The 26,578-nt window shown below is 34.9% G+C and overlaps 1 protein-coding gene and 1 long non-coding RNA gene across 2 annotated transcripts in view; both read right to left on the bottom strand.

The window, feature by feature from the left end:
- The window catches only part of MAPK10 (mitogen-activated protein kinase 10), a 263,100-nt gene extending 251,536 nt beyond the window's left edge, over positions 1-11,564 (bottom strand). Inside the window, exon 1 of the mRNA XM_011356389.2 lies at positions 11,394-11,564. Within this exon, the coding sequence (XP_011354691.1) occupies positions 11,394-11,477 (84 nt within the window). The 5' untranslated portion in view covers positions 11,478-11,564. The remainder of the gene's footprint in view (positions 1-11,393) is intronic.
- Positions 11,565-14,031: 2,467 nt separating this feature from the next.
- Positions 14,032-26,578, bottom strand: part of LOC105289583 — a 26,788-nt gene continuing 14,241 nt past the window's right edge. The window contains exon 3 of the long non-coding RNA XR_895673.2: positions 14,032-14,357. This is a non-coding gene — a long non-coding RNA (uncharacterized LOC105289583). The remainder of the gene's footprint in view (positions 14,358-26,578) is intronic.

Raw genomic sequence — 26,578 nt, 5'->3', positions numbered from 1 at the left:
TTTTTTCAAGTGAAAATGTGTCTCATGGCACAATTCAGTTAAATTATAAATAGCCTATTTAGGTGCATCTATCTAAGAATAATACCCACAAGCTACTTACCTGATGAATTGTTAGGATTTTAGCTTAGTTTGAAATAGAAGAAAGGAATAATGAGCCTGCTCTGCTGATCAAGGAGAAAAGAGATTTTCTAAGCTATTTGTGCTTGCAAAAAAACATGTTTTTTAAAAAACCAACTACTTTTTCTGCTAATTTTACTAGTATGACTGGTATTCGATTGAAGGAGTTAGTAAAGCTATCTATTCAGACATTTAAGTTTTATTCTGTGAACTTTGTTTCATGATACTAAAAATATTCAATATGGTGATGAGTGAGATAACATATACAAAGTCCTTAGAACAGTGCCTGACACATAGTTAGGTGGTATTTAAGTACTGCTATCATCATCACCATTACACTCATCAACAGATGAAAACTTTGGATGTTGAAATTTCTTCCACTTACAAAATTGGAAAGAAAAAAAATCCTACAGTCCTCACATCAAAGTGAAAAAAAGGAATCCTTTCAAATTCAAAGTCTTAAAGTATTCTTTGTTGGCACTGGGATCTGGCCTCTATTTTAATTTTTTGTTGTTTATTTGGTAACTTGCTTCCTTACTTAAAACTTTTCTTCATACTCTGAAACTAAAATGAAAAATAATTGAGGCTCAAATGTAGTCCCACATTCCCCACAGATGCTGTTCAATGCCCACGTCTTCACCATCATCACAGGCAGGTAGTCAGATACACGAAGAGCAGATGAACTCTAGCGTCCGGATCTCTTGATAGATCTAGCTTATATATGGCATCAATGTAAATAAGTAAATGGGGCTTATGCTCAGGAAATAAAGACCAAGCTACCTGCCACCTGTATTCAGCAGTCTGAAGGACAATTTCATAATGGAGATGCTTCTAGCAATACTGATGTAAACATAAAATCAACCCCTGGGCTAGAACCTGGAAATCATTTGTAGTAGTAAAAACTGGCTCCAGAGACAACTAGTCTTAGTTCAAATCCCAGTACCTTCCAAGTGTGTGACCTTGGGCAAGTGACTAAGCTCTCTCTTCCTCAGTGACCATGTCATAATCTTCTTCATTGCACTGTTAAGAAAATCCAAGGAGTTAAGACATGTAAGGAGGTCTGAGCAGTGCCTGGCACATACTAAGTGCTTATCAAATATAACCTAAGCCAGCAATGCTATGTGCCAGACCATGTGCACCAAGGATTAGGTTCTGCTCCACTCTCCTTTGAACTGGTAGAGTATGTTAGTAATACTCTCAGCGAATAAATAATATCTTCCATTTTGGTTTCTATTCAAAAGTACAGAGAATACATTTCTTATACATAGGTCATCCATTTATATTCCAAGTAATACATGAATAAGTAACCTGATAAATTGTGAAGTTTTCTGATCAATGTGCATAGTACATTGGCTCCTCCATTAGTGACTTCCTTACAAGCAACATAAATATAATACCAATATTTGTAAAAATATCAGTATAAAATGTCAAGGGAGAAGTTTGTTCTAAAATTGCTGGCAGCCTAAAAATCTATTGAAATGTTTTCACCTTCCTTAGCTTGAGTCTTGCTTTTAAAAATATCGTTCACTTCCTTGAGGCACTATTTATGATGGCTTGCTCTCAGTTGTTATTTTTTTCCTAATTTCTCACTGTGTGATTTAGTGGTTTTTCTTCTCTAGGAAGATTCTTTATTCCTTTCCTGCTGTGGAATGCTTTTCATGAAGGCAGCTTTAATTATTTACTTCATATCTCCTACTGTGGCACAGGTCTGAACATTTAAAATGGGCTATTTCTTGTAAGAGCCCAAGGTCAGAAACACAGGAAGCCAAATTTCCAAGCACTAAAGGATTACACAGGTTTAAGTTAAACACAAACACATACACACAATCATAAAGATTGCACATATTTGTCCTCAGAAACAAGCATCTCTACTAACATGCTAACAAGTATAACACATTTATATAGCTTGAATAGTTTAAATGTGTTATGGTCAACAAACATAGCTCACCATTAATTAAAAAGCTTAAAAGATAAAATAACATTAACCAGATGAAAATGAGAAATTTGAGGCTCTTCTTAATATTCATAATTTTCATAGATAATCTAGGATAAATCTCTACCTTTTCTATGATTCTTAATATTTCTACCATGACTGCATAAATTTTTTGAATAACACTGATATTACATATGGGACACCTTCAAGATAATTCCTGCTTGGAGTTTGAGGACCTCCACCCCTAACATTGCCACCAAGAATAACAAATTTTTATCTTGTAGAGAGCAAATGCAGCTTTAAAAGACTGTGACTTGATCTCGCCAAGTGATGCCAACTTCTATATCCCCCTTTGAAGAAACAGACCTCCATAATTCAGAGTTTCTGCCCCTACTATGATAGTAGACATGTGGGACTCTTGACTTTCTAGATGGATGCTTGTAATTTTTGCTATTATAAATTACACTGGATAAATATCTTCATATGTTTTTGATTACACACATAAAATGCATTTGAGAAGTAGAATTATTAAACCCAACAGGGTTAAACATTTCTAGAGTGGTTACATTGTATTGTCAAATTACCTTTAAAGAATGTTGTACCAAAATAGTTTTTGCTTGTTAAGTTTACTCATGTGTATGTACAGATTTGTTTTCTAAAGTAAATAAGAGGAATTATATAACCTTGGTAAAGTATTTTCTAATGCTGAGGCAGATACATCAAGCAAGCAAAATTAAGCGTACAGAAGTCATTCAGTCTCCAACATAGATTTGCATTAAAATTTCTTCACCTGGACTTAGTGAAAAAAAATTAATAACTACTGATATATACAAAAAAAACAAAATAAATATTAGTTTGTTCCCCAAAGCAGTAAAAAGCTGCACACTTAAGACTTCTCCATTCTGTACAGGTAAGTCTCCACACTCATTCTTAAATGAGTTTTGTCTATAAGCTTTCCTAAAAAGGACTCCATTGTTAGAGTGATAACTTCTTAAGAAATGCTTCTGTATCTCAACAAAACTGGAAGAAAATGCTTCTGTAACCAAGAAGCATGGTGAGACTCCATGTCTAAAGCTGCCTTTACATTGAGGCTTTCACTCCTCTAGAGACAACACAAGACACATGAAATCAACACCACACCATACAACAAAGAAAAAAAGAGATATAACAAATGGAAAAATATGGCCATATCCAATCCTTAGCAACACATAAATAAATAACTTACCACATGTACCAAAAATATCATTCACAGCTGAAAAATTTTTTGTAGTAAGGTGAAATCTAGTATTTATATATTTTTCTCTATTCTAAATTAAAATTGACCAAACAACTTAAACCAACTTTTTATTAAAGAGAATACTGACATATAATTATAAATCAGAAATGGTCATATGATTAACACTATCTACAAAAGAATTATCTTTTCCAGTGAAATTTCACAGTAAATTCAATGAAATACAATTTGTGTGTGCGTCTTTGTCTCTGATCTCTCTCTTTCTCTTAACTTAAAAAACACAAGTTAAGGTGAAACACTACGATTTTAAAACACAAAATAATCTGCAATTATTTTGCATTGTTTAAAAGTAAAGCATTTTACTTTTATTAAGATGTACAACAAAGTATAAAGTGATGTGATTTTCATCACATTTAAAAAATAGTCATCGATTCAGAAGGCAATAGCAGCAAACAGAGATCATTTGGTGCAGGCGTTGCAAATTCAAATGCCCGAATGGGCTAAACATGAATAATGTGAGCAGGGTCTAGGCAGCTTGAACTGCACAGGAGCCATTTAAATGGCAGTAACTACAGCCTCTTGTTGCCATGCTAGAAACACTCGCTTAATGCTTCAGATTTTATCATTTTACATGAGAGGGTCAAACTGAATTTTAGAAGTTTTCCAATGAATATTTAAAATTTTTAAACAATGTACAAGCCTTACTTAACATGAATTCAACTGAAAGTAAACCAGTTTCCAAGCTCTGATCTAGTCCAATGGGAGACCCATAAAGGAGCTGAAAGTCACACAGTGGGTTTACTAGAAAATTCAAAAGAGGTTTCTCCCTCCAAGAGGTGTGCCTACCACTACCAAACACCACTCTGCATTCTCTGGTAAAGCTGTATTCCAAAACCGTGTTTTGTCACATTTCTGGAGCACCACTATAAATGTCTCTCTTCTTCCATCAGAGTTTCTCCTCATCCCCGGGTACCTAAACTATACTCCGGTGAGATCAGTCTCTATGTCTGTGAGGTTTTTTCACACATTTATGTTTTGTTTATGCTCTTTCCCCTCCCCAGAAGATGCCTACTACCACGCTCCCCTTTCCAAGTCCTACCCAACATGCCAAATTCAAATGCTGTGTTTCTAAGAAGCTTTCCTTTAGAGCCCACATGAAACCTACCTTCCTTTGAAATCTTACAGCACTTCTAGCCAGTATTATATTATCTATTAATTATATTTTTTTCTTTTGTAGCATTTGTTTTCTCTCTCCAAATCAACCATAAATTCCTTGAGTTAAAACTCTGTCTTCTTCTTTCGTACCTTCCTAGCATTCTAACATATTACTGAGTTGCTAAGTACTCAAGAAATAGTGTTGACTGACTGGCCTCAGCTCTTCCAGGATGAATAAGGATACTATAAGTAATCCTGGAAATTATTTGCTACACTATCTTAGCATATGTATTAGTTTCCTAGGGTTGCCATTAAGTATCACAACTTGGCTTTAAAACAACAGAAATTTATTCTCTTAGAGTTCTGGAGAAATTGGGGTGTTAGCAAGACCATGCTGTCTCTGAAGACTCTAGAGGAGGATCCTTCCTTGCCTCTTCTAGCTTCTGATGGTTGCCGGCAATCTTTGGCTTATAGATGCATCGCTCCAATCTCTGCCCCTGTCTTGCCATGACCTTTACCTCTGTGCATGTGTCTCTGTGTCCAAATTTTCCTTTTCTTTTAAGAAAACCAGTCGTGATGGATCTAGAGCCCACCGAAACCCAGTATGATCTCATCTTAATTTGATTACATCTGCAAAGACCCTGTATCCAAATAAAGTTATAGCCACAGGTTTCTGGTGGACATGAATTTTGCGGGAACACTATTCAATTCAATAAATACAGCCTCTAATCTACTCAGGGTTGATTTTATAAAGAATCTGAAATATCAGTAATTACTATAAAATCTATAAGATTCTAAAATAAATAAAAAAAAGTATGTATTTCTTACATTTTTTTCAAAGACGATTATAATTTAGGGGACAAACCCCCTAAAATACAACTAAAAGAGAAAAATTTAGAGTTATAAAATTTAGTTGATTTTAGCCATCTTGCTTTATGCATCTCAAATTATCTATAGACTTTAATGCTTCGGTAATTTATAAGAAGACACATTTGGCTACCTAAATAACCAGGCGGTATAAATGAGAAAGAACAGATGATATATAATGACCTTCTTTCTCATTTCCTTGCATCACTTGAAGGGCTTCATCTGATCTCCAATTGTACTTATTAAGTTATTTATTACTATGCACATTGTAGGAGTTATATAAATCAAGTAAGCAAATCTAGTTCCCAGCTACCAGAAGCTTGCAATTTACAGATATTCATATTAATGAATAATTTACATTAGGCTAGCAGTATGAAAGGATTCTTGAGTGTTAGTCACAGCTCTGCTATTATTAGTTGTGGGACCTGAGCAGGTTACTTTGCCTCTCTATAAATTACTTCTTAACTTAAAAATTGAAGTGGGACAGCCTAGATTATCTCTAAAAGTTTCTGACACCTCTAAGTGAAAAGAGGAAACGTCTACATTTCTGGAAAATGAGTTAAAGTGTGTTTCAAAAGTCAAACAGGAAAAGGGACCATCAACACTCACTCTTCAGTTCAAACCTTCAAGAGACTAGAAAACTAGATGTATTAAAATATATTACTTCAATTGAATTAGAGTGAGTAAATCGTGGGTTAGAGAATGGGAAATTTATTGTTATAGGAAGAAAGGCATGATGGACCTGGGAGATGAGAACAAGGCAACAGAAAGGCAGATAAAACTAAGTTTGAGCTCTGGGGCATGGAGGATGGAGGTAAGTGGGGAGTAACCACAGCAAATTAACTGAAGAGGGTGAAAGTAAGAAGCAGGGCAAGAGCCAGAAATGGAAGGAGAAAAAAAAAAACCAGAATGGAAATTATAGAAAATATTGAAAAATAGTTTCAGGGTTCAGAGATTTAAAGCATTCCTTTCCTGGCAAGAATGAAGATACACATAGATGAGTTCTCCATTTTAGGCAATTCATGTAAAACAGCCAGAATAAATACTATTACCTAGAGGATGGAAAGTCCTGAATCATCCATGGGAAAAATGTGAAGCACTGCAACAACACTTATTGCAAGAAATTCCAATCTAGTTGTCGCAGACCCTATTGGTGCATTGTGCCACTTTCAACCACAGCTACAGTGGACAGTTCCAAATAAGCTCAGCCTCAACTTATTTTTGCAGCATCCTGTCTCAAGCAGACACCACACTTCTTTCAATTTTAGGGTCCTGCCCTCCTCCAACTCCAGGAAAGCCCACTCAGCCCCTGAGCAAGCTCAGCCTGTAAGTGCAGGAGGAGTTAATGCCCCCGGGGGCAACTTCAACCATTAAGGAACTGCAGTCAGTACTGTGCTTCTGCCTCAGGTCCCTGGGCAGAGGGCAGAAGACACCGGGACACCTAATGTTTGCCTCTCAGGAAGTCTTATCCGAAGGAGTCCTAACTGCCCAGGCAGAGACCTCTTCCCATTTCTGACACTCCATCTCCCTCACTCCTGTCCTCTGGAATGATCTCCTAAATGTATTACCTAAACCCAAGTCCTTCCAGTCTCTGATGCAAACTTAGATTTTTTGAAAATTTGTCTTTTTAGAGGAAATTCTTGAAAGTAATGAAAAGTAGTCAACTCTAAAGAGCAATAGCAGTTTGTGGAGGCATGGACTCTAGCTGTTTCCAAGTGCCTGTATAGCTTTGGAAAAGTCAGTTAACCTGTTCAATCTACGGCTTTTCACATCGGTAACATGCGAGTGTCAGACTAAATATCTTATGTAGTTCTACTTAACTTAGTCTTTAATTCAAAAATATATCCGATGAAGTGAAACAGGTAAGGTCCTCCTACACCTTGCTCATTGGAAGGTAATTCTAACTATATCTACTACATTTCCAAACCTTAATGAGAATCTGCAATGATTTAACTTGATTCTCATTTTCAGAAGAGAGGCTTATTTCTATTCCAGTTCCCAAATAGTCTAATACTAAATCAAGTATAATATCTACATTTATCACCAGAAAGAATGGTATCGGTAACTTACAGTTTGGGATAATAAAAAACTTGTATTATTTGGATCGATTTACTAAACATCCAAAAAGAATGGTAAAGCTGTTTTGTAACTCTAAGACAGGTATGCACTGCTCTCATTTGCAATATATCTCTTTTTTTAAATTGAGCTCTGTAAGGAATTATCAGATAAATTTTAAATGCCACTATAAATCAAGTGTTCATAATTTCATAAAATCATGGCTTGATCTACAATAACTAAAATATAGCCCCAAATTAATGCACATGTTTAAAAAGCACTATAGCATGTTTTGAGACAAAAGAAACTATTTAAGAAACAGCGTCTAACAATTTTGTTTACAGATCGGAAAAATTTGCATTTGTGGAATTTCTTTTCTACATCGGCTTCTCACTTTTCAGCAGACTGTATTTCTTGTATGTGAAATATTTTAGAATATAATCTAACTAGGTAGCACACATTTTACAGAGATTCTATTTTTGGAACTCAGAATAAGGCAGTGCAAGAAAGGAGACAGGAAGTTATGAATTCTAACATAAATTAATTGGCAGGGAGGAGGCAAACCAACTTGAATAATGCCTATATAGGAATCTAAGAGCTTTCTACTTTAGTCTCACCCTCTTGCAAAGCTTGAAAAAGAAGAAGCAGTAATGGGAAAGCACTCCTGCGGCAGAATTTAAGTTCAAGACCACACTTGTTCGTATGACTACTTTTTTCTGAGGGATTACATCAGATAGGGTTATTCTTTATGCTATTACAGTATCTTATTACTGACCCACCCATGGGCCCAGAGAAGATCCGATCTCTCCCGAGGAATTTAAAGTCAGTAATTGTGGCTTAGATGCTCACCAACGTCATTCCAAATTTGAAATATTTAGGCCAGGAAAGAGAAAATTGTTATTTTTCAGATCTTGGAGAAGAAAAAAAGTTCATTTTGAAAAATAGCATTTATCATAGTAGGAGATATAATACAAATCCACCACACATGCTGAAAAGGAAATGCTTGTAAATGGAAGGTGAACTTTCTCTCTGCTCTCTTCTTTATGGTCCCTCAGGAGCAAGCTCTGAGTAATCTCTGAATCTCTCAGTGTGGTCTCACATTTCATTTCCATTATAAATTCAGGGCAGGCCAGGCAACATACGAATCTAAAATAAATTAGAAATAGTGTTTGCCAACTCTGTGCTGGACATTGAGCTGTGTTTTATGTATGTAATCACATTTATACCTCACCAAATCATGCTGAGAGTCTTGGAGAACTAACTTGTGCAAGATCATACAACAAGCGTCAGAATCAAAGTTTAAGCAAGGTCTATCAGATTTTACAATCATAATTTCTCCTATAACAGTCTATAGAAAAATCAAAAATTCCAGAGAGGACATAATCATAATTTGGAAAGAAATCTGCTAATGATGTACTAAGTTTCCTGTCATAGTCTGGATGGCATCAATGCCTGGCCGGAAGACTCTATATAATAATAGGATTATCAAAAATTATTTTACTATTACATTCAATGGTATAGTATTTATTATGTATACTACTCATAAGTTAATTTGGGGATAATTAAGAGTTTTGAACCAAAAGGAAAATATACTTTGAAAAGGTCTGAGTGAAAATAATGTCTATCTTCATCTAAATAAAAATAATCTTCCAAGAAATTCAAGTGACATTACAGGGGTATTTCTTTGCCATCATTGGAATTTAGGATTGAACTAATATTTACTCTATTAATGACCAATTCCAAATGGTAAACTGTATAGCTTCGGTTGAAGTGGAAATATCCCAAAAGATTTTAGAGAAGCAATATCTATATCGGAGTCTAAGAGAAAGGTCATATTATGCATTACCAGGGCTAGTTCAATGTCGGAATTGACAAGATATAAAGATAACAAATAATATTTATTGATCATTTACTGTGTGTCAGACACTAGATCCACACATTTATTAACTCGGTTCACACAATACTACATCTTATATACTATTTTTATCTCCATTTTACATTGGGAACAGAGGTTTAAAGTGGTCAAAAATCATAAAACTTGTAAACAGCAGCATCAAGATTTGAATCTAAGTCTGTTTTCTAATCCCTTACACTGTATCACCTTCATAATATTTATTATACGGACTCAACTTCTGATAATTACTAGAAGGAGGTGTCCAGGGAAAGAAGAAGGCACCATTTAAGAAGTATGATTAGAGCTGCAAAAATATTAAGTTTCATTTATTCAGACTCATCTGTCCTTCCTCTGAGGAACTATCCTCTATTCATTTCACTCATGTAAAAATCAAATAAATTATTATAGATGAAAGAATATATTCCATTTCTATAAATAGAAAAAACTCACATCACCCATAAAATCTATTGCAAAAATTACAGCATAAAGAACATCATTAAAAATTTTGTTTTACCAGAGGGTTGGGGGTATAGAGAATGGGGATGTAGACTGGGTTAAGGGGGTCAAATATGTGGTAACAGAAAGAAATCTAACTATGAGAGGTGAACACACAGTGTAAATATATATATGTCTTATTGTTAAAGTGTACAGCTGAAACTAATTGGATTTCATTAACCAATGTCACCATTAAAAATAGATAAATAAATAAATAAATAAATTTTAAAAAATTTTGTTTTCTTTCATTTCTTATCTGTCCCCTTCCCCTTTCAAGGAACTCTATGAGTTCCTTCCGCCTACTTATAAATCTGAACACCCTCTAAAACATATTTTTGTACTGTCTCTCCCTCCCTCCCTTTCTCTCTCTCTCAAAAATTTGCTCATTTTATCAAGACCTGTCCAGTTTAAGATTATTTTTTAGTTCATAATCTGCACAAACTCCTATACTTTAGCCATTGTACTCTGTGCATATTGACTTCTACATAACATACTGTTTCGGACAAAAACTTTTACACAAAGGAAATAGAAAGTTCAATTTAGTTTCTAATTTCCAACTCTTCCTTCATTTTAATTTTAATTCAACCTTCTTTTTTACCTCTGAGCTTCCAACTAAGTTGCAATTTAAGATGAAAAATAGTCCTAAAAAAAATAAAGCATCCTACACCAATAATTGAATAAGCAAAGTTTTGCAGAGCATAGAGGCAGAGAAGATAGTGAAGTAATTAAAAATAATAATAATAATAAATAATAATAATAGTAAACGCTATTGACCTTACTGGGTGTCCAGCCACTGTAATATGAAATAACATTTAATTCACAAGACAAACTCATGAGGAAGGCTACCAGTACCATATTCATTTAAAAGAAAAAGAAATTGAGACACAGTAACTTCTCAAACTTATTCAAGTGGTCACTAAACACAATATTTAAACAGGAACAGTTTGGTTCTAAAGTCAGTTTGCTTAACCACCATACTATGCTGCCTCTCATATTTCATTTATTGAATTAGCATTATCAACAAATAATATTACTAAACAATCTTACAAATGAGTGTGCTATTAGAAACTTCTTGATTTCATCAAAACATGGCCCTGAGTATTTGATTGTTTATTATGAAAATTGCATATGCTTAGATCTAGAAATTCAAACAGATTGCAAGAAGATTTGCCTATATCTGAATTTTTAAATAAAATTTATATTAGAACATTATTTTTTGTTACAGTTTTAATATAAAGAAGTTTTTAACTTTAAAAAAATTAGCATAGAACGTTGAACTTTAATTCATTTTACCTTGTTTCCTTAATTTAAACAATGATAAAATGACTTAGACTACTAATGCATATTTAACCAGTATGAAATGGGTAAATTGTGTGCAAAGAAAAGAATACAGTAGTCTCCTCTTATCCAAAGGAGATATGTTCCAAGACCCCTGGGGGTTGCCTGAAATAGCAGATAGCACCAAACCCAGTATGTGCTGTTTTTCCCTATACATACATACCTATAATAAAGCTTCATTTATAAATTGGGCACAGTAAGAGATTAACAACAATGACTAATAACAAAATAGAATAGTTATAACAACATATTGTAATAAAGTTATGTGAATGTGATCTCTCTCAAATATATCATACTATACTCACCTCTTCACTTACAGGAACTACTTTACAGCTTCTCTTGGGCATATCTAAATTGCCAGCATTATCACTCTTGAGCTTTAAGGCCATTATTAAGTAAAATAAGGGTTACTTGAACACAAGCACTGATACCGGCAGTCGATCTGATAACCAAGATGGCTACTGAGTGACTACCGTGCAGGGATCATACACAGCACAGACGCGCTGGACAGAGATGATTCACAACCAGGGCAGCATGGATCTGGATGGCGCAAGATTTCACTGCAGCACTCAGAATGGTGCACAACTTACAACTTATTTATCATTTATTTCTGAAATTTTCCATTGAACATTTTTGGACCATAGTTGACAATGGGTAACTGAAACCGCAGAGAGTAAAAATGAGGATAAAGGGGGACACTACTGTACATAAAGAATTCATAAAGCGAAAATCCTAACCAGAATTTATTCATCATCCAATATTAACTGAGTATCTAATATGTTCATACAGCACCACAGAGGACTGGTAAGAAGAAAATTACCTTATCCTTGAGGATTTCTCAGTCAAAGAGCTATGGGGACCATGAACGTAGAGCATTATTTTTTGCTGAGTGAGTGTGAAAATGTCCAGAAAAGCCTTGTAGGGGAGGGAAAAACTTTCCTCTATCCTCAAGTTTCTTTCAGCTGTTCTAATAATTAAACCTACATGAGACAGACTAACAAAAGAAAATAACCAAATTTAATTACATACATCTACATGGGAACCCCACATACGTGAGAGAGTTAGAGACCCCACATACATGAGAGATTCAGAGACAGAAAAGGAAAATGGTATTTATGGCATTCTGAGCTAAGGATGTGGTTAGTAAAGCATCTTGGGGCTTCAGAGGGTCATTGCAGGATGACAAGAGCAGATGTTCAGTAATTAGTACTTTGCTCTGCCATATAGATAGGTCAAGAAAGGCTATCTCTGGCAATCTATTATTATTATGGGCAAGGCCTCTACATCAACTTCTTCTAAGTAGTTAAGGGGGAGGGGACAGAAGTTTCTCTTGAGCCTACTGGTCTCAGTTACCTTTAGCACAAAAAAATCTGCATACTACAGATGCATATCTTGGAATGATTCGTCCTGAACCCCTACAGCCTTCACAGAGAGTCACACTGAAAAAAAATGCGACTGACCCGGTCAGAAACTGGAATTAGCAAGTAGAGAATATTCTCGTCAGAGGAAATGCATGGAAAGACCTGGCTTGTTCAGGGAATAACCAGAGTCTCAATTCACAGAGGCAGGAAATTGGCTGGACAGACTATAACCTAACGTGGTTACTACAGTTAGAAATTTGGACTTATGGAAGAACTCACTGAATGCATGTAACCAGGGAGGAGACATGCTCAACCTATTTTAGAAGATTCACTATGACATCAGTGTGTCTGATGGATTTAAGAGAGAAGATAGCCGAGGCAGAGACTAGGAGGGAGGTAACTGCAGTAGTTTAGCTGAGAGGCAGTAAGGGTCTGAGTCAGGGGAGGTAGTAGTTTAGAGAAATATAATGGCAAGATGGCTGGCCATAGCTTCTCTCTCCCTCTTACCAGTCCCCCTGAATGGTGAAAAAGGAGGGTGTCTTACAGACCACTGGATACTGCGCCAAATTCCCTTTAGATGAGTATGTCCCTAAAGTCATTTGTGGTCAATTTATACCAGAATTTAAGATGAAACAGCTGAAAATCTACCAATTACAAGTCTATAGTTCATTTCACTAATGGGAAATAAATTAAGCAATAACAAATAACAGAAACTAAACGTTGACCACATTCAATCGGGAGATAAAATCACTATTGAAAAATGGAGCTAACTTTATGCTCACAATTATATAAATATGCGTAGTAACACAGGAAATATACCTATGAAATCTACGCTGTGTAAGTATTTAGCCACCTTGTTCCTTGTTCAGCATTCTTAAATCTACTTTAAGATCCGTTTTATAACCAAGGAGCAGGAGTACATGTGCACCAACTCAAAGTCTTTTTACTTCATGTGGCATGTAATCCACCTGGTTTAAAGTTAAATTCTCCATTAAATTTTACAAACCTTACAAACTTTTAATATTCCAAGTAAAGTTTACCAAATACAGAATATCTTGATTATTTTTAGCACAATTTTTTTTCCCTGGAGATTTAAAAACTTATCTCACCCTGAGGTTTAAAAACTATGAAATTTTTTTTCTTCAGTCAGAGCCAACATGCTGCTTTAACCAGTAAAACCTCATGGAATTCTATCTTGTAGTATCTGGCACTTTTCCTTGAATTAGTTACAGCACTACTTCCTTTTGCAAATGTTTACACATTCCCAAGTTTCAGTCTTGCATTGAATACAGTTTTTCGAACAACAATATTATCTCAATATTCTATATAATGTTTAATTAAGTAGAATAATATTGTACATTTAAATATTATTTTTCTAAAATCCCAATATTTACTCAAGTTTATAAACTATTATAAACTATTGTAATGAAATATGCTCTACAAATATAAACATATTTAAACATATCATAATCAGCTGGATAAATGGATATGTATTTTTAATTCACTGATCCCTTAGTTCTATCCTTTTTCATATTATTACTATTATAGAGATTGCAAAAACACATTTAATATAGACACTAAATACTGTTGTTATAGAATATTTTTATTTAAGTAGGAAATCATCACTGGTTTATAAAGAGGAAGATACCCTTTACCAACTGCAGCCTGCTACCATGGGCAAAGACAAGGTCTTAAGCTTCGTCCAGGCCAGCAGCAATAAGAGATCCCAGTTTGGGGCTTACAACAGTGTGACTTCTCCTCCCCTCTCTGCTTGTTCTTATCACCTTGTTCACTGTGTCATCTGCTGTATCCTGATGCAGAGATCCTGAGTCACAAATTTGCCTTTTCTTCGCCTAGTTTTGATGAATAACCCCATTCTCTGGTCTTTACAGGTCACCTCACTTTTACCTTCGGAAAATGAATAAATAAATAAAGTACCCTTTGGGGAAAACCCATCATATTTTAAGAATGTTTTCTATTATTTTCAAGTGCAGCTGTATCCAAAGTTATAAATCTCAAAGCAATAAAGTAAGTAATACAATTAGATCTTACTTGGATAAGGACTGAGAGAGGCATCTATTTTCTAGAGCTACCAGAAAGAACATACAAGAACATGTTTGTACATGGCTGTGAATGTGTGTACATATACATCCTTATCCCTTAAAATGAGCAGCTACATGTATGAGAATTTACATAAAGGTGTATTGTGTTGTGTTGTTCAGAATCTTCAGTGTCTTTCTATTAGAATTAAAACAATAATAATATAGTGCTTGTTTCAGTTTATTTGTGTTCAAATAAAAGTTCATGAGAAGCTCAAGAACCTGCTAGCTTTATGAACTCCACAACCTAATAGGTTTTACAAGCTACCGACAAGTGAATCAAAAGCAGATGCAAGCAGAAGGCTTTCAGGATAATTTCATTTCTGCCATCACTTTTCCTTCCTGCTTGTCCACGAAGCTCTGGTACAGACTAAGAAGGTGGCATAGGTATCATTGCTAAGAAGTTTGCTTCCATTTCTGCATGTTCATTTGACATAGTCATAATAATGAGTTAATATTTCGAATTTATTGTCAAAATCTTAAACTAATTACGGTACATTAAAGATACTTGTTGGTATTTCTTCTGGGTACCAACAGGTTGCATGTAGAAACTGTATCTTATTCATCTTTATCCTAGAATTATAGTATAATGCCTACCATGTAATAGATAATCAATATATATATTTGTTAAATGAATAATAGTTTGAAAAAAATTACCAAAGAGGAAACATAAATATTGGCAAGCAGCTAATCAATGTTATGAATGACCTGTAATAAATCTATAAACTCAGAGATAGAGTACAAGTCACTCTATATGTTTTACACACCTGATATAACTACTAATCTTTATGTGGAAGCTAGAAAGAGAGGTGTGAAGACAGTAAGAAAAACAATAACTATCTCGAGATCTCCAGGTTGACTTGAACCACCAAAAAAGTTCTCAAAATCAAAGACATTCTAAAGCTTTTCTCAAGCTCTCACCAAAGCATGAGCCAGAAAAAAACAGCCTTTTCCAAAAGGAGAGATAATTCCACACAAGGGAAACAGCAGCCGAAGCAGGCTTCACTTAGCAGCACACAGGCAAGACACAGGACACAAGGCAGACTTGCTGATGGCCTTCGAATACAGGAAATTTCTTGAACATGATATATAGCCATCTTCAAGTTTGAATATAATTAAAGAGTTGCCTCTGCACCCTTATATCAGTCTGTAAACTCAAGAATAGAGTCTCAGAGTGAGACCAGACTTGGGGGTGGGGCGGGGGAAGCTCGCTTCTGTTTATCACTCTCAGACAAGGACTATAAGAGGCTTACCATGAGAGCGCAAGTGGTCGTTCACTCTCACATTTGGTCGCTGAGCTGAACAGAAAAATGTTTTCAATTATCTTCATCGCCTTGTTTTTCATTCAACAGAGAACAGGTACTGAGAATCTCCCCAAGCAAATAGTCACTGAATTCTTTTAACGCAGGAAGGCTCAAGCTCTTTATATTAAGAGCAGCAAATCAATCATGAAGTCAACCTCATGAAATATGTTTTCTAGTTAATGTGAGGAAATGTACAACATGACAAATGATTCACCAAGTATAATTATCTACAAGGCCTGCTTAGAAGAAAAACAAAAAACTACAAAATTGTTATTTAACTGGGTTTGTTTATGCTTTTCTGGTTTGTAACTAAAATTCACTTAATCATTAACTGTATTTTTCTATCATTAATCATGCTTCTTCTTTTCTTTTCTTTTATTAATGTCTAAATGAGACTTTTAAGTGATTAACTATAACCTTATACTCAGGCCAAATAGCAAAGCTCTACTTATGGTACACACATTTTTCTTCAAACAATATGCAAATATACTACGAATGTTTCAAAAAACACAAACTAGAGGTATAACGAAATTAAGGTATTAAAATAAAATTTTACATTTAAATACATTTTTCATTTTAATAAATTTAATAAAATCTTCATTTTAAATAAAACTTTATATTAAATATAACTTTATGCTTAAATGCATCATTTTATAAATAATTTTTCCTCACCAGAAAGATTTTTTTTAATTATTCTAAAAAGTCACAAGCTCATCAAACTCATGTGGATTAAGATGGAAAAGGAAAACAACTTGTGGAACTAACATCTTTGAGATTCAGTTAAAAAAAAGTATTCACAGTAATTTCAACACTCTATAATAGAGAAAGGAAAAAATGCCACCCATCAAATTATGTAGAATTTCAGAAAACACATTCCAGTTCACCTTTGTCTGTAGGTATTGCTTTTGGTTTGACGCAACATAGTACCAGTTTGACGTTTGTGACATTTTCCCATGACCTACCTTCTCAAAGATAAATAGGCTAGTTCATCCTGTAACTTTCCTCAAAATCTTTCAGAAAAGCTTCTTAATAATCTGGAGGTTATAGCAGGGATGGTGGTCCAAATGACCTTCTAGACAAAGCCGAAGGTCAAATTAAACCTGATTTAAAGTCACAGGGAAAAGTAATTTTAGGGAAACTTCCCCAAGGCAATCCTTGCCATCTGTAGTTTCAGAATAATAAATGAAAGGAAGTGAGCAATTGGAGTGAAATGTACTAAAAGATGATAATCATTCGTCCTAGGTTAAAGCACTCCATTAATGTCTGGTTAAAATTTATAACGTATTGTTCCCAAGATTCTCAAAGAAACAGTCACAAATCAGTATTTCTGGCCACAGGTTTTGCATCCAAATTTCATGATGCTGACTGATGGGTAATGGTAGTCAACTAATCACTGTATGGCTGTAGAGACTTTAGGAAGCCAACAAATTCTATAATTTATCATCAAGGATTGCCTTTTGATTATTTTGAGCCATACCTGTCTTCTTCTTGAAAAAAAAACAATGTTTCTCAAATTTATTTCTCTCATAAAGAACTCTTCTCTGCTCTCTCACTATATCAAATTCTTTCCGTGACTATTTTCCTATTCCAAGTCTGTCATCTAGAATTCTCCAACTCCTCTCTCCTCACCTTCTCAGCCAGACTGCTGGACAGCATCATCTATACTTGCCATCATTTCCTCATCTCCCTGAAGGTCCTCACTCATACTGAGATCTATCTTCTTGGACCACAACAATAGCAAACAAGTCCTTGTTGATGGCAAAAGTCACTAACTCTAATTAACAACTTTCAGTCCTGATCTTCCTCAGCTCTCTTTGCATGGTTTCTGGACAGTGCATCCCCATGGCTTTCAGAAAAGCATAGAGAAAGAGTCCACAGACTCTGCCAGAGCACCTAGATTTAAATCAGCTCTGCCATATACTGGTTGTGTGATTGTATGTAAGCCACTTAACCTCTCCAAGATTCACATATTTTTCATCTGCAAAATTAGGAGTAACATTAGCACCAACCTCTTTTGAGAGAATTAAATTTATTTAATATATGTAAAAGCATATAAAACAGTCATGGGTACAAAGTAAGCATCATATGCATTTTAGCTTTTATCATGTTTATTATTAATTTCCTCCTACTTCTCTGGTCACTCCTTTTTGTGTGTGTGTTGATCGACAAGGTTTTTTTCCAGAGTTTCTTCCCTAAGCTAGTGTCCTTACTTGATGATGAGGCCTAAACATAATTTCCAGCCCACCCCAATTTCTTAAACTTAAAATATACATATGCAACTGCCTACTGGTATCTCGAATTCCACATGTTCACAGTTGAATTCATCTTTCTTCCAAGCCTGTTCCTCCTCCAGTGTTCCTTTTCTCTAAAATTGCAACCACCACCTACCAGTCATCCAAGCCAGAAATCAGGAATCACGTCTGACTCTGTCATTCCCCTCATCTGCCAAATGCAAACTAGTCTCGCAAATTCTGCCTATTTCCTGAATATCCCTTGAACACCTCTGCTTCTCTTCTAACTCTGCAATAGCTAGTCCAGGCCACCATTATGTCTCTCCTGGACCACTGCAACAGCCTCCTTGTCTCTTCACCATCATTTGTTACCTTCCTTTAAGCATTTTCTAAGGAGCAAAGAAAACATTCTTCTAATACTCAAATCTGATTGTGTTCCAACTTTTTGCTTAAAACTCTTCCATGTTATATTGAATAAGGCATACAAAGCTCTTCATTATGTAACTGGCCCCTGCATACTTCTTATGCCTCGTTTATTATCCTTCTTTCTCTTGCTCAACTTGCAGCTCTTCAAATCTCTGTCTCTTCTGGACCCTCACAGATGCTGTTTCCTCAGTCTGGAATATTTTCCCACTCCACCAACCTCCCTCCTTCATCCAGCTAATTCCTATCCAACTGTCTTTATTCTCTTACACCTAAACTATATTCAGTACCTTTGCCATATGTTCACAAAAAATACTATAGCCCAGCTGATAATAATATTTCTCATATTTTATTATATAAAGTTAACATACAAATAAATTATATAAATACAAACTGTGATACATGCTATGAAGTAAAATGTCTGTTTCCTTCACCATGTTATAATCCCATAAGGACCTTTCCTGAGCTCAATGTCTAGAATAATAGACACTCAAAATATATGTACTACATGTAATATTTCTTTTTTTTCTATGGATTTATATAAATCCATAGAAAAAAAAGAAATATTACCAATTCTAACAGTAAAGTAGAAGGAAAGAGGAAGAGAGCAAGACAATCTAACTTCTTACCTTTATTTACCTTTAGATCCTCTGAGGGTCTTAGAAGTCAACACCCACTTCCCATACCTCAACCTTACACCTCCAGGGCCATGTCCATAGCTTTGATGAAGTAAAAGGTAATTCATAAAATGCCTTTGGATAACCCCTGATATATGTTTTAATTTAGCCAGCAGATATAAATAATTTGTTGTACATGTTACACTGGGCAAAGCATTGAATTGTATTCAAATTAAAAGACCATAAAGCTCTTAGAAGCTTAAATGTAAATTAAATGCCATTGATATCAAACATATACAAAATATTAGTATATAAACACTATGCGAAAATGATGTTTAAAATTTATAATCTATCTATAACAATTCTGCCTTAGAATGTAAGGTAATAAATGACAACCAGATAATGCTGCTACAGACAGAAGTGACAGGAAAAAATAAGTTGTTTTTTAAAATATTTTTGCTTTTTATTCTTACTCTCTTTCTCACCCTCCTCTTCTTCCATTTCTTTCTCTCTCTCTCACTCTCTTTCCCCTTTCCTTCTCCACAATTGATAAAACATTACATTACTCAAATAATGTCAAAGATGCCACCCTAAATTGCAAATTAGTCAAAAGAAATTAAACTAGAATCAAGAGATTTTCTAATATAAAAAAGCTGATGTGTTGAAATTGGTATAAGATCAAATAATAAATGAATGAATTAGTAAACGCCATACAATAACCTTTAGAAAGCAACTAGAACATGAAATTACTTCTATTACTTAATGTCAGACAATTCCTAAAAAAAAAAAAAAGGTAGAATCAATTTCATAGGAAAGACATAATTTTTAAAAATTTTAAAATTGTTTTCTTATTAATTAGTAGTACATATATTTTGGGAAACCTAAACCATTGTGGCTAACTAGAAGTTCACCTTAACTATTTAAGACCTGGTCTTAAATATTTTAACTTAAGTTTGACAAGCTTACTTTCTCCTATCAGTGATTCTTGAGATTTGTTTGGAGGTTCTATTAACCATTTAGGCCTACCCACAGATCCTTGAACAGAGGGTCTTATCCAGAAAGATTAGATTTAGAGCCCTTATCCAGGAAGTGCTTCCGCTTTCATCAAGTATATAGCTTTGTAAGGGACAAACATGAAATCGTGACGAGAGGAGAAACACATGCCTATGAGGACATAGCCGATAAGGAATTTGGCTCTATGACTTTCCAGGGAGGCCTTTTTGGTCCCTTATCTAAAATTGTAACCCTCCACTACACTTCCTAATCCATTTTTCTGCTTTAATATTTTCCTTGACCATTTGCACCATCTAATACACATTTTATTTCTTCATCTGATTTTATTTTCTGTCTCTTAAACCAGAACATAAGCTCATGAAGTCAGGGATGGTTTTTTAATCTATTGTATCCCCACACTAGAACAGGACTTGGCACATAGTAGTAGTCAATAAATATTTATTGAATGAATAAATTAAAGCAAATCCATCTTTAGAATCAATATGATAACTGATAATACATCCATATTATCTCCTTGTGGTTAGTTTACTGTAGCTAGAAGTCCTGCTATAGATTAAATTTAGAAACAGTCTTCTGCACTAGTGATAGAGGTTGATAATCACTTTGATAACCCAAGAAAAACAAATCACATCTGAATCACTTCAGATGAATTCCTCAGAAATTGCTCAAGAGCTCTATCCACATTTATGTGAGTGGATGTCCAGAGGGTGTGTATTAATCCCCCTTGTGTTTGAGAGTCATAAAGAAGCTGCCTCACATCAAAGAGAGAACGAGGAACTGGAAAGTGGTGAGAATTCTGGACATCTGTACCCAACATGATCGAATAATCCAGAGCAAGTTTGTAATCCATGAAGAAGAATTACTACAAATAGTCACTGTATCAGTGCCTAGATCAAGCGCTAGAAGATAGCACCCAATGAATCTGCTGTTGCCACTCCACGCATAATGAGAAACAAAATTGCTCTTTAATTATCTGCATCACATATGAATCGGTATATGGTATCCAGGCACCGAAGTTCAGGATAGGTTGAGGCCAACTATCACGCTGGTCTTTTTATCCTTAACATATGTGCTTTTCTAATATGTAACTATTTGCCTTTTTCCAACAATCTAATTACTAAAATTTCAATTTCCTCCAAATCTACCCATACTTTCCTTAATTTATAAGCATGACCTCCTCTTCTCCTTGCTTTTCTTGACTAATTCTACACTTCTTTTCACAGAATGCCTATGAAAATTATGTTTAAAATCTTATGTTTGCAGAGAAATTGAGAATCTGCATTATGTATGTTCACATACATAATCTCACTTAATATAAATAAACAGCAGAGTACTATTTTATAGACTCATTTATTTCTTGCACTACCCAGCTATACCCTTCCACAGCTTGCTTTTCCCAATCCTAGTAAAGTCACCCAGGAGTATACATGCTAATGAGGACAAAAACAAAATTAATTTAGTTTTATTGAAAAGGACCCCAGAGCATTTGCCATGATAACAACTAAGTTTGGGTTTTTTTGTTGTTGTTTTTTTAAATTTCAATAATGAAACTGTTTGGTAATGATCCAAAGCAAACCAATCTTTTTCAAAGATTTTAGTGTTAAAATAATAACAAAATTTAGTTCTCCACTCTAGCCAGATACTGTACTAAAATGTTTGATATTCGATTCTCTCAAAAACTATGGAGTACCTACTACACGTCCATTTTATAGATGAAGAAACTACGTTTTAAAAGCATTAACTCATTGCCCAATGTAAGACTGGAAATCTGGATCTGATCAGTATGACTTGAAAGCAGAAGCCCTTAGGCACCACACGCTCTGCAGCCAGGCACTAATCTATTACACAGAGTGCAACAGCAGGGCTGCAGTAGAGGACAAAGACATGTCAATCATTTCTAGGGGCATATAAAATATAAAGCACAATACAATAACACTTTTAAAAATAAAAAATAATAGCAAATGTGAGCTGTTGCTTGGGGCCTCGGACATAGTTGTGCAGTGAAAGGCAAGAGAAGCTGAAGCTAAATATAAAACTAGAAGCCTTCTGTAAGCCCTGTTCTCACCTCATCCCCAAGACAGGAAGATCTCACCTTGGGCAAGGAGGACAGGAGGCTTCATTTCCATGTACAACCACAGAGATTTCAGGTTCTCCTTTCACGATACTGCCTCGTCTTCTTTTCTTTGTTAGTGCTACTTATAAATCTTCCTTTTAATCGGTTTTTTTTTTATTTAGGGTTTGAAAAAGGGTAGGACAGACTGAGAGCCTCAATCATTAGCCTAACAGTTTTATTTCATTCTCCAGACATTACATTCTACTTTTTTCTTTATTTTCATAAGTAAAGAGGTAGTAAAATGTAATGCAAAAGTGCACAGATTCTGCTCTGCTACCACTAACCATGGGACCTTGAACATGTTATTTAACCACTCTGTGCTTCAATGTGCCCATGTGTAAAGTGGTTATGATAATAGTACCCACCTCATTGTGAGGTATTGTGAAGAATAAATAAGATAATATATGTAACATACTTGAGGATATTACCTGGCTCAGAGTAAGTTTTCTATAAGCATTTGCTATTATAATTACTATATAACACATGTGTCATAAGGATCATAAAAGTAATAGCCAATAGTGAATAAAAATTATGCTAAGTGATTTCCACTTTATCCTCACATAAACCCTGTGAAATAGATACTATCTCTATCTCAATTAAAAATTAAACAGAAGCTCAGGGAGGTTGTGGAGGAGTCTAAAATTACCCAAGCAGTAAGTTAGGATTTGAGCCCAGCAGTCTGATTCCAGAATCAACTCTTAACCCCCGTGCTAGTTCATCTGGGTAGTAATACTTGCTGATACGTATTAAAGTTTTGTTCTGTGCCAGACAGTATTCTAATAACTTTACATTTCTGATATCTTATATTTCATGAAAATTAATTGAAATTCTCACGCCTACTTTATGAGACTGATACTTCCATTGTTCCCATTTTACGGATGAGAAAACTGAGAAACCAGGCATTAGGTAACATGGCCAAGATCACATAACTAGCAGACGAGTAAAATAAGTGTACCCCACACTGAAAGGCAGGTAAAGCCAAGGTGTTAAATTTAAATTTCAGTGACCTAATATCAGACTATGACAATTTTCAGAAAGGAAATTTCCTCCTGTTATAGTCGTCTAAACAATTTCTAAGCCAGAATGATTAAGACAGGTACTCAGCACTAGAATCATAAAAGAAGAAACTGATTAAATGCTAATATATTCTGATTTGCCTTACAACTCAATCATTTCCCCACCTCTAATAGCTGCTATTTTCAAGTCATTTTCATTCTGTCCTTTACAATTTAAATAGATTCACTATTAACAAATATGGATTAACTTTTCTTAGGAAGCAAGGCAATCATCTTCATTTGGCTCTTGTCCCACAGAAGTTAGAGATAATGTAGTGAGACATGTGAATGAATATTCAGTCCATGTAACTATGATAAGAAGAGAATCTGCCAATGATATACCTGGCCAAAACTCAGGAATTTATAAGCGTCACTTATTGATAGTAATAGGTAACAACTGATAGGGTGCTGAGCAGGACCACAGTCTAATAACTCTTGAAGTACTTATGCAAATTAGAAAAATAAGTTTTAGTTTGGTGAGCAGAGCACAAGTTTGGTTGTAGCCCCAACCACCTACAGAGCCTCAACTCTGTATACGAAGGGCTCAGTATATGTTCTAAACAGATCTCAATGGATCTGAGCTAATGTGGAAAGGTGCTTTTGAAGTCCAGAGAGATGTGATCAATAGCAAGGACAGAAATATACTGTTACAGATCTTGAGAACAGCTTAAGTGAAATACAAAGGTCAAGAAGAAAGACAGCAAGTAAAATTTCTTTATAGGAAGATTGTGTGGGAGGACAGCAAAGTGCCATGAGAAATAATACCAGTCAGATGGTCAGAACAAGTTTTTAGATCCCTTATATTTACAGTACAATTAAATACTTGATTTTCTAGGCAAAAGAAAGCTTAATATGAAATATATATAAAAAGATGATGAATAAAATTTAATATTTGAGAGATTCTACAGAATGTTATTCTAGGTTGAAAAAAAGTTGATTAATTATGTGGTCACAAATTAACTATTGATAGACAAATAAAGAATAAGATAAGGAACAGGAAAAAAGAAATGGTGATGATAATAGTAATAAATTTGACCAAAACCTGGCAGTTACTGAGCACTTACTGTTATATGTTTTACATTCATACCCTCACAATAGCCTTGTAAGGTCATTTTACAGATGAGGAAACTAAATCTTAAGAGATTATGTGACTTGACCGGATCTGATATTAAGTAATAGAATCTCAGTTTAAACCCAGGCAGTCTAATTCTGGAGTTTACATGCTTGACCACCATACTGTACAGCTATGTGTTAAATTGATGGAAGTAGCCATAATTAACAAGTAAACAGAAAGTGAGTACTAGACATAGCAAATGTTATCCCACTCACATTTGCATAGAGAAAAGTCAGGGTAATGAGGTTCCTGATAGCAATGGAAAATCTTACAAGAATAGAGTGATGGAAGTAATGAGATAACAATGAAATTCAAATACTCTTAAAATGACTTCTCTGCTAACCAGGAAAATAGTTTACAATAAACAAGATTCATAATAAGCAAAATGGAATGGACTTCCATGCCTGGCTTCATCTTCCCACTTTGGAGCTTACAGAGGACAAGTCTTCAGTGTAGGCATTTTGTGATAATGAAATTTATTTACAATTACTAACAGTGACAATGGTTCCAGGCAGCATTTCATATTTACATAGCAGCTTTCGACATAAGAGCAAAAGCACCTGGCAAACATTCCCATTTGTAATATTGATGGCTTAGATTAATAGAGCACCTTTCTGTCAAAGAGCTCATTAATCTTTACATGGATTCTTGTGACACAAATAGGCAAGCAATCCATAGCTACATTCTACATATGGAGAAACCAAAGCCTGAGGACCTGTATATAACTGCTTAGTAATGCCATGATTGGGCCTACAATAAATCATAAAGAACCCAGTCTTTCCGTTTCTTACTGACTCAAGTTCTCTCTCATTTACAACTTCTTACTCCAAACTGACTAAAAACTGGAAGCCTTCTCTGTCTACTGGATCCCTTTCCACTGATTTTCACTTGCTCTTCTTCGGGCTAGCTTCTCATCCCCTCCTGCCCGCTAACTGCTCACTCTGCCTCCATTCTCTCTTCTCTCCAAACTATTCTCAACATCGCTGCCAGAATTATTTACTTAAACCTGTTCAGAAAACAGCAGTAGCTCTTCATTGTCTATAGAAGTAGACCCCAATTCCTTCATAGATCATTCACGACCTCCCTTAGTCTGTCCTCAATCTATGTTCCAAGCCATATCTCTGACTGCCATCTCTTTTGTACCTAGGTCATACAAGCCTAAACTTCTGCTCCTTGCTCAATCTATTCCCTCTTCTAGAAGTAACCTTTCCAACTCCAACACTGACTATCAAAATTAGCTTCACAATTCCACTCCAATGCTATCTCCTCCATCAATCCCTTCTAACATATCAGTTGAAAATGGCTTCTCCCTTCAACACACGTTTAACTTTTATTTGTAGCACTCATCATATTCCACCTAGGACTATAGTGACTTATGAAAGTACATCTGTCTTATTAGAATGTTCTGTCATTGAGATCCACAGAGAGTCAAGTATGTGTCAGGCCTTGTTACACCTAATGGACAAAAAAAGAGAAATAGATCTCTGCCTTTGTGAAGATTACCTTCCTACAGCCTTTCTCATTAGAGTTCCTCCTCTGAATGACCATATACACTATTTTGCCAGTTTTTCCAAGGATGGTAGATAATCAGTACCATTCTAGATACATAAAAGACATTTTCATTCATTATATACAACAGATGCTTTTTAGAAATGGTTCTCAAAGGATGGTACACAGACTTCCTGAGTCCTCTCAAGACCCTTTCAGGGGGGTTGCTGATGTCAAAACTAATTCTAAATAATATAAATGAATAGTTTGCTGTTTTCACTCTCATTTTCTCTCAAATGTACATTAGTGTCTTCCAGAAGCTGCATGATGTGTGATGTAACAACAAATTGAATACATAAGTAGACAAGAGAATTCAGCTCTCTTCTACTATACTGGTCATTAAACAGATATGCAAAAATGAAAAACAGTGCCACTTTGTCACTAAATCATTTTGTTAAAAGTAGTCTTCATTAAAAGATACATTTTTTTATGTTAGCATGTCATAGGTTTTCTGTTGTTAATTTTTAAAAGACTTACATATATATTTTAAATTTATATTTTAATTTCTAATATGGTAAATACCAATGGATAGAACCCACATATGTGAGGGCTCTTTGGGTTTCTCAATAATTTTCAAGAGTTTAAAGAAATCATGAGACCACAAAATCTGA

This window comes from Pteropus vampyrus, unplaced genomic scaffold, assembly GCF_000151845.1.
Source record: "Pteropus vampyrus isolate Shadow unplaced genomic scaffold, Pvam_2.0 Scaffold25, whole genome shotgun sequence".
Taxonomy (NCBI): Eukaryota; Metazoa; Chordata; class Mammalia; order Chiroptera; family Pteropodidae; genus Pteropus; species Pteropus vampyrus.
Note: the sequence above shows the minus strand (reverse complement) of the source record. Positions and strands in the feature narration are given on the sequence as shown.